Source organism: Pimephales promelas, chromosome 18 (genome assembly GCF_988280905.1).
Source record: "Pimephales promelas chromosome 18, fPimPro1.hap1.1, whole genome shotgun sequence".
NCBI classification, from domain to species: domain Eukaryota; kingdom Metazoa; phylum Chordata; class Actinopteri; order Cypriniformes; family Leuciscidae; genus Pimephales; species Pimephales promelas.
Genome location: NC_142786.1, coordinates 12,647,562 through 12,660,177, shown reverse-complemented (window position 1 = coordinate 12,660,177; position 12,616 = coordinate 12,647,562). Strand labels below are relative to the sequence as shown.

General features: G+C 43.3%; 1 protein-coding gene across 3 annotated transcripts in view; it reads right to left on the bottom strand.

Annotated features, from left to right (window-relative positions):
- ppt2b (palmitoyl-protein thioesterase 2b) overlaps positions 1-12,616 on the bottom strand; it is a 126,923-nt gene that overhangs the window by 13,363 nt on the left and 100,944 nt on the right. Inside the window, exon 8 of one of the 3 annotated variants that reach the window (XM_089122637.1) lies at positions 6,589-7,432. The exons of the other annotated variants lie outside the window; for them this stretch is intronic. Coding sequence (XP_088978763.1) covers positions 7,289-7,432 — 144 coding nt within the window. The 3' untranslated portion in view covers positions 6,589-7,288. Of the gene's footprint in view, positions 1-6,588; positions 7,433-12,616 lie in introns of those variants that run through there. 3 annotated transcript variants of the gene reach the window in all.

Below are 12,616 nucleotides of genomic sequence, written 5' to 3'. Positions count from 1 at the left end.
ACACATGACACTGCTATGATATCAATAAAAATGTCATAATATGTTTTGTACAGTACTCATCTGTATAACACATTTTTAAGTCAATTATGATCAAATTGTGCTTAAAAATATCGAACCCTTTTAGAAATTCTAAACCTGTTAAAGTGAATATTATGTGAATAGAACACCCTGTTAAAGAGGCTACATGCGTTTTCCTGAAATTTAAACTCGCGACTGACAGCTGTGGCCAAAAAACAGAACTGCTCTTCCTTTCTGCTCGCTCTCGCAGCGCGCGCTCGTACGTGCACACTTCACAAGTCATCTGCTGCAAGGAGGTCAACATTATGTTTACAGAGGTAAGAACAGTTAAATACATATATTGTTTGAGATAAGTGTTCTGTTTGCGAGTGTAGGCTACTTGCTGATGTAACAGGTACATAAAGTGTACTGTTAAATGTATTTATAGTTTATTAGAATTTCCACAAAATTGTTTTTATATGCATTTTATTGTGATTCTTCCTCTTTGCACTGGTGATGCTGTGAGAGAGCTAGAGAGGGCGATTCTCACTAAGAGGCTGATTACATTTTGTTTGTGCATCAGAATAAAAGATCGCTGAAACTGCTGAGTCCTGTCCTGTTCTTCTCACGTGAATGAAAAACACAACGCAGAAAAGAGACCTTACACTTGGTGCCGTGATCATTTCGGATCGTCAGATCAGCGCTTCGCCGATCGCCGTGGTTGCGTGACGGCTCGCACGCTTCGCCGATCTTCCTCATCGCCATAGCTCGTGGAGGCTCCAAATCGCGCACGAGGAGGGCGCGTGTGTGAGACGAACAGTGTGAGACATCGCGGGACGAACTGTTGCGTCTTAAAGGAACGGTAAACGGTTGTTGACTTCCTGAAACTTTTTTTTTCTCTTCTTTCTCTGGATCGCTTTCGTTGGTCGTTGGTGCACGACAGAGACTGTGAAAAGCACTGCGGGACGCTTCAGTATACGTCATGCATCGTATCCTTTATCTGTACACTATAATAAATAACTGTGAGGCATTTTAAACAAGTAAAAGTGTACAATTGATTTTGATGAAGTATATATTTTATTTTCAATGTGAATTTTGAAAGTGAACAGTTAAAGCATTTGATATCTTATATTTCCCTGCATATTTGAACTGTTCAACAGTTGAGGTTTTGCTCTTGTGCAGATAATTTGCTCTTATTTTTACATTTTTTTTTTTCTTTTCTGGTTTCATTTCACAAATTGAAACATGTTTGAGGGTCCTAGCAAAGATGATTTTAGTCCTGTGAAACATTCTAATGTCACTTTTCCACTGGGAAGAGGTCGTGGGCCTGAAATTTATGAAAATGAAGGTGTGTCTGAATTTACACGTTGCTATGGGAGAGGGAGAGCATTAGCTAATTTGGGACTTGACTGTGTGCACACAACCGATTCAGCGATTGGTTTTTCTGTAGGTCCAGCTGCTAGCTCCACCCCAATCATACGCCCTGACATTGATCGTGTTGTTACTCCTGAGTCATTAGGGGGTATCAAATAGGAGAGAGTATTTCAGCCAGCCTTAACCTTGCGCACCAGCCCAGTACAGTCTAATCCACCCTGTCATTCTCAGCACTCAAGTGATGGCATTGATAAATCTAGCCTCAAAGTGATAGTACAGCAAGATGCACCACCACCACCATTCTTCAGGGGAGATAAGAGTGATTCATTTACTGTGCACGAGTGGGAAGATATGATGTACAGTTATTTGAACAGAATGAAATGCCGAACGCAAACTGATGTCTCTGATCTCATCCTGAGCAGATTGGCTGGCAAAGCGAGAGATGTGGTTAAAGTGTCCCTGCGAAGCCGCCCCGAACTGAGTGCCAGTGAGTTCCCAAGTGCAGTGTTTGACATACTGAAACGCAACTTCAGTGAGTTGTCTTACTCTAACATGCCCATGGCTGACTTCTATAGCACCGTCCCTAGAGCAGATGAAAGTCCCATGGATTACTGGATACGGCTTAACAAGTCCATAGATGTTGCTGATGAGTGCTTGCGCAGACACAATAAGAGTGTTGAGGATCCCGCTGCTGAAGCAGTCATGATGTTTATTTCTCATTGCCCGGACCCGAGTCTTGCTATTTAAACTCTTTTCAGTTTAAGCCAGCAGAGAAGTGGAGCGCTGCTGAGGTCCAGGAGCGCTTGGATAGTCATCAGAGGGATCTAAAGAGAGTCTCTTCAAGGAAGCAGCACACAATGTCCTTGTCGGCAAGCAACCAGTGCACTGTTATGACAGGCCACAATAATGTGCCTAGTTCTCTTCCTCAGCCTGTTTCCATGCCCAGTTCTCCTCAGCAGCCAGTTTCCATGCCAGCCCAGTCACTGACTCCTGTGAGTCCTCTTAATCCATATGCTGTTCCCTTCTCTCCAGATACCAGCCTTCAGCACATTGTTGGCATGATGGATCGAGTCCTGTCTTTGTGCACTGCCTCTTTAACTTCACCCAGTCAGGTTCACCCAGGCAAGACTCCAGATTTCAAAACCAACTTGAGCACTGCATGTAGGGTCTGTAGATCGAAGGAACAAACAACGTATGAACATTGTAGACGCCAAAGGCTGTGTCATCTCTGTTTCAGTCCTGGCCACTTTAAGAGTGACTGTCCTAAAGCAGCATGCCTTACATCTCCCTCAGATACTGCTCAGTTAAACTGAGGAGCCCATGCGATGAGAGGGGTAGCATGGGCAATTTAAGTAAAACCTCCCTCACAGAAGATGTGCAAAATGTTTTTGCTAACAGTTGCAAACTATTTCCAGAAGACAAAACCGTGTTATATGTGGGGTCTCAGAGAGTTGATGGGGCAAGTGAGTTGTTTTATGCTCCTGTGACAGTCTGTGACCATTGCACATTAAAGGGGTTGCTGGATTCTGGTAGTATGGCCTGCACGCTTAGTGAAGAGGGTGAGTCCAAGCTGCAAGCTGATGGTCTTCTTCCGTATCCTCAAACTGTTGCGGGTAATGTGGTCCTGGTTGGCTGTGGTGGCCTTACGATTCAGCCGAAGTGTTCATATGACTTGGAGATTGAAGTCTATGGATTCAAGTTTGTCGTTCCCACCCTTGTGGTGCCTGGACAAAGAGATGAGTTCATAATAGGAAGTAATGTGATCAAATGTGTTGTGCAGAAGATGAAATCGCATGACAAGTACTGGGAGCTTATTTCCTGCAAGAACAGTAATCCTGAGTGTGAGCAATTCCTTGAGCTTCTGAGCTGCATCTCCCGATGGTCTGGGCCTCAACAACCTGATAAACTTGGGACTGTAAAACTCCGTCAGGAAATCACTCTGCTTCCCAAATGTGAGTATCTTGTTTGGGGCAAATTGCCAGCTAATGTACCTGTTTCTCCAGGAAGTACTGTAATTGTTGAGCCAACCACGGCACGTTCAGCTCCTAAAAACATTCTTGTCGGACGCGTAGTAACACCGATGTGGGGTGATCGATGGGTGCCAATGAAGATAGTGAACCCAAACCCAATGTCAGTGTCACTTCGCCGTAACACTTAAGTGGCTGATGTTTCTTCCTGTCTAGCCGTGGAGGATTTTCCTGTCATGCAGGGTCTGAGCAGAACTCAATGTGATGTTCCTGATTCAAATCCACACATTACTGACTCATCCGTTAATCCGGCACAGCCATTGAAGGATCTTGGTCTTAACGAAATTGACATTGATGGATGTGAAGTCTCTGGGATGTGTAAGAGGAAATTGACAGATCTTCTTGTATCCTACCATGATGTTTTCTCAAAGGATAAGCTGGATTGTGGAGAGACAAAGGACTTTGTGCACAGGATCCATCTTTATGATGAGCGTCCATTCCATCGCCGCATCCCACCTGCCCACTATCAAAAATTGAGAGAAGTGTTGTCAGAAATGGAGGAGAAAGGCATAATCAGCAAGTCTGTCAGTGAGTGTGCGTCACCCTTGGTGATGGTCTGGAAAAAAGACGGTAGTCTGAGGGTCTGCACTGATTTTCGCTGGCTCAACGCCTTTGAGAGTGAGTTGATTGCTGAGCTGCTTGAACTGGCTGGAGTTGACAAGTCAAGAACCACCCCTTACCACCCAATGGGGAATGGTGGTACCGAACGTTTCAACAGGACGTTAGGAAATATGTTGAGGTCTCTCCCACCTAGGCCTAAGCAGAAATGGCCACAGTTAATACAGACCATGACATTTGTGTATAACTGCACAGCACACGAAACAACAGGTTTCGCCCCCTTTTACCTGATGTTCGGTAGGGTACCAAGATTGCCAGTTGACCTCATGTTCCGCAGTGTCCTGCAGGATAAGACAATCTGTGACTATGATAGATATGTGAAATCTCTTGTCAGCGACCTCCAATCTGCCATGGCGTTAGCACAGAAGAATGCTGTTGTGGAACAAAAACACCAGTCCAGCCAGTACAACAAAAGAGCCAAGGGCCTACCTCTAGCCGTTGGTGACCAAGTGCTTGTGGCTAACAAGGGTTGTAGAGGGAAACGTAAACTTGCTGACAAATGGGAGCCGGTCATGTACACTGTTGTTGCCTCAAAGCCATCCATACATGTCTATAAGATCAGTGACAGAGCTGGTAATGAGAGAATAGTGCATCGGAATCTTCTTCTTCAAGTGAACTTCCTCCCGCTGCTTGAACCAGAAATGGTTGGTTCTGATCATGAGGTTGCTGAAACACTTGCCTGTAGTGTACCTTTACAGATATCTGATGCAGCACACTGTGATGGTCTAACCGGGCAGACAAGGAGTGGTGAGTCCTTAAATGGTGCCGAAATTGAGTCTGATGGGCACGCAGATGATGGGCTGAATGAGGCTGAGGAACTCTCACATGCAGACTCTATGTCGAACATCTCCAATGTTGCTACTTGTGGTGATGTCCGCACTTCTTCATGGGTGCATTCTCAGTTGTCCAATCAAGAGGAGTCGCATGCGCAAGTCGCTGTGTCGGTGACTGATGATAATGCTGTGGCTGTGGCTGTTGCTAACCACTCTCCCCAAATCCCTGTCTCTGCCAGTGAACCTTTTTGGCAAGATCCAGTAGCTGATTTAAATGCAGATGTTCGTTACACTACCAGGCTTGGTAGAGTAATTAAGCCTGTTCGTAGGCTGGATTGAGTCAATGGTTCAACTAGAAACCTTACTTGGTATGGAGTCTTTATCTCCTGTTATTCATGTTTAGATCAGTTTTTTTTTCTTCATGCTGTCTCTTGAAAATGCTAGAAGTCATGTTGTATTTTCTAATGCCTATTGGCTCTGTTTAAGTACCTGGTCTGAGATTTTTCAAAGTGTAATGGGCACTTTGGTAATGCCTACAATATGTGTTGAAGTTTGGCCAACTTTCTTCATATTTGTATCCCTTTCTTTTGGGTAGCTTTTTATGCTGTGTTTCCACTGTTTTTTTTAAGTGTGGACCATGCAATTCTAGTGACCAGTATTTTTTTATTTTTTATTATACTCTGGTGAATTTTGTGTAAATTCTGAGGGGTGAGTGTAACAGGTACATAAAGTGTACTGTTAAATGTATTTATAGTTTATTAGAATTTCCACAAAATTGTTTGTTGACATATACCTGATATTACTGCCTAAGGGAAGTTGAGTGTCTTTCCCTTTAATTGATGTGATGTCATGAGTCAATATAATTTCCTGTTCTGTCTCCTCCTCTTCCTCTTTGCACTGGTGATGCAGTGAGAGGTGAGGTTATTTTGGGCTCCTGATAATCATCTTTAATCGTAATCTTAATTGTTGCTTTTATGTCTAAATTTTCATTCTAATTCCTGTGTATAATGTTATTTTACTTATCTGTGTGGCTATTTTCGTAATTTTGTCCAGATTAAGTGATGTTTTAACATCTGGGCCTAAATGTGAAATGAGAGCACGTGTGACAAGTGTACATCTCATTTGTTTTATAGAGCTAGAGAGGGTGATTCTCACTAAGAGGCTGATTACATTTTGTTTGTGCATCAGGTATGTCTTCTGTTATATGTTTATGTTTTATATGCATTTTATTGTGATTCTTCCTCTTTGCACTGGTGATGCTGTGAGAGAGCTAGAGAGGGCGATTCTCACTAAGAGGCTGATTACATTTTGTTTGTGCATCAGAATAAAAGATCGCTGAAACTGCTGAGTCGTGTCCTGTTCTTCTCACGTGAATGAAAAACACAACGCAGAAAAGAGACCTGGGCTGTAACCCGGATGAGCGGCCATTATGGAGGCACTTGGATGTAAACAACAGCATCGACTGCACAGTTAATGTACAACTGAACACATTGTTACACAAAAAAATCTGTGGTAGATGCGAACTCATATAGAGAAGGACCTTATTCATTTGCATAAAGATGGGCATCGGCCAGCTTTTTGACGCGCTGCATTTTTTTCAAACGTAGCGCCGCCTGGATGCTTTGCGGAAAATACGTAACATGAACGCGCTTGCCGTCACATCCGCAGACAGCGCGGGAAAAGTCCGACCCGTCAGAAAATAGGAAAAATAGGATACAGGCTTATAGGTGCATCCACTGTGAGCGGACAAGGTGTCAGCATGCTCATCAGGAGATGTTTGAGTCATAAATGTTAAAATAAAAAGGCTATTGTTATGTTTATTTTGGGGAAAAAGCTGCATATAGCCTCTTTAAAACACGGTTATCTTCAAGCATGAAATAACAGTAAAATATCCTAACAGAAACGTTAAATATTAAATGTTCAGATACAAATCCCTTTATGGTAAACAAGCAATGTTGGGACTGAGGATTTAAGAATGGGAAATGAAAGGTAATGTTATATACAGCAAATGCAACAGCACTTCCATGAGTTTCCTTTCATATTTCCTTTGTATATATATATCCTTTTTTTCTCCTTCCCTCATTTTCTCCTTTCTCATTGCACTTACTAATTGTAAGATAGCAAAACATGTCCATTATGCAAAGCATGAATGTTACTGCAGCAGCACAGTCCACATCAAACACATTACATATTGTAAATATAAAGATGAATTAAAAAGAACTTTTTTACACACATTGAAAAATAGTGATTAAGATTCAAACCCTTTAGCAAAATGAGAAATCAGGCACTGATGGTTATTCCTCATATTTAGTGTTTACCTTTCTACGCATGTATTTAATCAAAACTGAGTTTGCATTCAATGGGCACAGTAACAAATGTATGTTCTGAAGCAATGCATTAGCATAATGTAACAAAATGTGCAAGGCTGTATGTATGAATTAATAATAGAGAATGATCTGTAGTGATCATGTGTAGATCTTTGTGTGAGTGTGTCAGTATCTATGTAAGCCATTTCTCAATGCAGGTTTTATACACTGTTTCATTGGAGTGCCAGAAGACATGTGCAACACCTGCCATCGAACAAAGAGCCAGATCTCCTCGAGCATACAGTGTCTTCAGCCCAAATAAGTCCATTAAAAACACCTGGAAAACATGCCAGAATCATGGGGAAAAGCTGATAAATATGAAATAAGCTACGGGTACAAGAAGCAGTTCTATATTGTGAATACAGGCATGGATAAGTAAAGGATAATCCACAGCTAGATAACAATTTTAATGCACGAAATTGAGCCAAAGAATCAACTAAGTGCATCCAAAACATTTAATGCATATCTAGTCCTGCTTATCATGGTCATTTGCCAGCATTGGCAACTTAAAGCTATTATTGATTTTTGCAGCACAATATTTGACAGGAAGGCAAAAAATTATGGTTCTCTTGTGTACTGCGTTATATCTTACGCTAGGGGAAAGACCTCTTTCGTCGAGATATTGAAGCCAAAAAATTATCCTTAATTTTGTCTTAATCCAAAACGCATTGCGGCAGCATGCAGACATAGGCAAGGCGGCTTAGCATGCCTATTGGCTATCCTGCGGCAACTGCAGCAGCCTATCGAGAGCGGCCCTTAAGTGACGGCCTATTGCGTCACACTCCCGTCGAAGCGGGCGTGGCCTACATCTATAAATATAGCTCGATTGGCTGATATTACTGATTTTTCATCTCTTCAGTGAAGCATCGCTGGATCCTGAGTGAGAAGCAGCGCCGTCAAAAAAGCCTTCTGCGGGACGAGACACGAGGAAAAGAGTGTGTTTTAGTCCCGCCGAGGCCGGACCAATCTCCATTTATCAAACATTTCCCAGCTCCTCTTAGTTTCAGCGGCTGAAAATGTCAATATTGCAGCAATGAGCCTGTTGTATAACATGCACGCCTGCAAACATATGCCGACACACACTAAACTGTGATGACGCTTCCTTATCTGCTCGAGGTAATTTAAGCTTACGTTGTTTCCCCCCGTGGCGAAACACAAAGCCCCTTGCACGGGAGACCGGTGTTTAAACCTGGCTCTCGCAGCAGATAAAAATCTAGTCTCGCCATGACCAGACTTCATTTTCGCTCATTCAATTCCAAGAAAATGCGACTGCTCCAGTGTATTTTGTAGTAAACAAGCCGGTACCACGGCCCGCTTGCCTGCACGCAAATGCTGTTTCCACAGCGACCCAGAAAAATCATATAAGCAGTGTATTTTCTGGTATTTTGGCCACAGCCGATGGTGTTATGAGTGTAATAAAATGCCTACAGCCCAGTGTTCATTTCTACACACAAACACAGTCACTATGGAAGCTTGTTTCCGCCACTGAATAAAAAAAAGAAAAAAATAATTGCGACTTTTTAACTCACAGAGATATGAAGTCAGAATTGTGAGAAATAAAGTCAGAATTGCAAGATATAAAGTTGCAATTGCGAGATATAAAGTTAGAATTGCGAGATATAAAGTCAGAATTGCGAAATATAAAGTCAGAATTGCGTTATATAAAGTTGCAATTCTGAGAAAAAAGGACAGAAGTGCGACTTTTTATCTCACAATTCTGACTTTTTTTCCTCACAATTGCAAGTTTACATCTCACAATTCTGACTTTATAACACATAATTGCGAGTTTATATGTCGAAATATCTGACATCTTTTCTCAGAATTGTGAGATATAAACTCACAATTGCAAGTTATCAGGCCAATTCTAAAGGGAAAAAAATACTAACTTTTTTCCCTCAGAATAGTTTATATCTCACAATTCTGACTTTATATCATGCATTTCTGACTTTATATCTCGTAATTCTAAATTTATATCTCACAATTCTGACTTAATAACATGCAATTGCGACTTTATATCACGCAATTTTGACTTTATATCTCGCAATTGTGACTTTATATCACGCAATTCTGACTTTATATCTTGCAATTCTGACTTTACATCTCGCAATTCTGAGAAATAAAGTCAGAATTGGGAGATATAAAGTCAGAATTGTGTTATATAAAGTTGCAATTCTGAGAAAAAAAAGACAGAAGTGCGACTTTTTATCTCACAATTTGACTTTTTTCCTCACAATTGCAAGTTTACATCTCACAATTCTGACTTTATAACACATAATTGCGAGTTTATATGTCGAAATTCTGACATCTTCTCTCAGAATTGTGAGATATAAACTCACAATTGCGAGTTATCAGGTGAATTCTAAGGAGAAAAAAATACTAACTTTTTCCCTCAGAATAGTTTATCTCACAATTCTGACTTTATATCATGCATTTCTGACTTTATATCTCGCAATTCTGACTTTATATCTCACAATTCTGACTTAATAACAAGCAATTGCGACTTTGTCACGCAATTGTGACTTTATATCTCGCAATTGTGACTTTATATCACGCAATTCTGACTTTATATCTCACAATTCTGACTTTACATCTCACAATTCTGAGAAATAAAGTTAGAATTGGGAGATAAACTCGCAATTGTGAGAAAAAAAAGTCAGAATAGTGAGATAAAAAGTCGCAATTACCTTTTTTATTTTCCATTCTGTGGTGGAAACAAGCTTCCATACGTCACAGTACAGGGCCTGCACAAATGAAATCAACGCATGTCAATTGTGCATTAAATGTAGTGAATGTGCCAAATGGTATTATGAGTGTAATAAAAATGCCCACAAACCAGTGCTCATTTCTACATGCAAACACAGCCCGCCACAAAACAGGGCTCACACAAGTAAAATTGACTCGATCGATTGTGCATTAAATGTAGTGAACGTGCCACGATTCAGTGCCCACTATCACTACACACTGCATGTCACAGGGTTTCTGTAAAAATGAAACCAAAACAAATACAGTCAGCTCAGGCAGACTGTGCTGACTTTTCAGTGCTGTGAATGTGCCCGCTATGCCGTGCCCACACTCACTCACAGACATGTTAAGCCCCACATGTTAAGCTCCCCCGCTCGCTCTCTCACAGCAAAATGCTATAAATGAAAGCGAGCGCGGCCAAGCTGCCCACCATCACAGGCGCGCCCCCCACCTCACTCACTGTAAACACAGTGCCCATGTTAAAGCGCAACAAAGCTCCCGTGTCATCACTATGTTACGATAAGAGCCCAAAACCCATTCTACCCCTAGCCATTCACGCAGACGCGTGGGCACAGCTTCCCTATACAGCAGATATTTTCTGGTACTGAAAAAAGACGGGGGTCTCAGACCCATTCTAGATCTAAGAAAACTGAGCAAAGCGCTTATGAAACGGCAGTTCAGAATGCTTACAACCAGGAAAATCCTCGCACAGATTTGCCAAGGGGACTGGTTTATGTCAATAGATCTGAAGGACGCTTATTTCCAGATACAAATAGAATCACGTCACAGGCGTTTTTTGAGATTCGCCTTGGAGGGCCAGGCATATCAATTCACAGTCCAGCCGTTCGGCCTGTCTCTGGCACCCTGTACATTTATGATGTACTTGGACGCGGCCTCCGCACCTCTGAAACTTTGGGGCATGCAAGTTTTGAACTGCTTGGACGATTGGCTGATTCTAGCTCGATCTTATTCAGAGCTCATAGAACACAAGACTGTGTTACTCGAACATCTCGAGAAACTGGGTCTCACAGTCAATTGGGCGAAAAGCTTGCTGTTCTCCAGTCAGAAAATAATTTTCTTGGGCACAGAGCTGAACTCGCTGTCTATGACCGCACGACTGTCGCCAGAGCGCAGCCTAAACATTCAGCGCTTCACGAAATCCTTCCGCTGCGGCGCTATAGTCCCGCTCAGAAGGTTTTCAGAGAATGCTGGGCCTGATGGCCTCAGCATCATATGTAATTCATCTGGGCCTGCTCCACATAAGCCCACTGCAGTTTTGGCTGAAAGCACGAGCACCACCTCAAGCTCGGGCTTCCGGTCTGCTTCGCCTCAGGGTCAATCAGGAATGTGTCACAGCCCTGAAACCTTGGAGAGCGACCGACTGGTACCAGTCTGGTGTAAACCTGGGGACTTCCTCGAGTGTGCAGGTGGTGTCCACGCCTCCACCCTGGGATGGGGAGTGCTACACGAGGGCAGACTGTTCTTCGGCACAAAGGTCAGAACGAGAAAAGCTCCCTCATATAAACTGTCTGGAACTGTTGGCAGTCGACAACACGCTGATGCGCCTTTGTCCCCAAATAAGAGGCCACCACGTCTTAGTCTGCTCGGACAACATGTCAGTTGTATCCTACATAAATCGCCAGGGCGGCATCCAGTCTTAAAACGGATGATGGAACGGATTCAGACTGACGGAACTGATCCTGGCCTGGGCTCAGCACAATCTGCGCTCACTGAGAGCAGCACACATGCCTGGCACCCAGAATTTGGGGCAAGACAGACAATAGTCCAGAAACAATATACCAGCTGGGGAATGGTCTCTGCACCCGCAGAAAATCCTCCTGCTGTGGGACACATTCAGCAGAGCACAGATGGACCTATTTGCGTCCCAGGAAAGAGCTCACTGCCCAAAATTTTTCTCCAAGAGCGAGGATGCGCTGGCCCATGTCTGGCCCAACTGCCCGCTCTATGCTTTTCCCCCAGTCTCGCTCCTGCCTCAAGTGTTGGAACGAATCAGGGAAACCGGATATACTCAGTGCTTCTTGTGGCTCCACTGTGGATGAACCAGGAATGGTTCCCAGTCCTATTGCGGCTGACAAGCACTGCCCCATGGCCGATTCCGACGAGGAAAGACCTCCTCTCTCTCTCAGGCCAGGGGCTCAATTTGGCATGCTCACTCGGAGTGGTGGACCTTTCACGCATGGGCAATCAACGGGTACCCGCTAACCTCTCCGAGGGAGTGCGAAACACCATCACGCAGGCCAGAGCACTGTCTACTAGACGTCTCTATGGCTCAAAGTGGTCAGTATTTGTTAACTGGTGCAAAACCTGAGGTGTTTACCCCACAAACAGCGGGGTAATGGAAGTGCTTTCCTTCCTTCAAGAGCTACTGGATAAGGGCAGGTCCCCATTCACGCTCAAAGTTTACGTGGCGGCTATAGCAGCGTTTACAGAACCTGCCTCTGGCCTGTCACTGGGAAAAAATGATCTGGTCATTCATTTCCTAAAAGGAGCTCTCAAACCCTCCCAAACCCCCCTCTATCCCCATGTGGGACCTTTCCATGGTTCTAGAAGCCTTGAAAGGGGCCCCATTCGAGCTGATCCAGATGTCGGATATGAAACACTTGTCTTTCAAAACAGTGTTTCTCATGGCTCTTGCGTCAGTAAAGCGCATAGGGGATCCACAAGCACTCTCAGTGAGTGCGACGTGTCTGGAATTTGG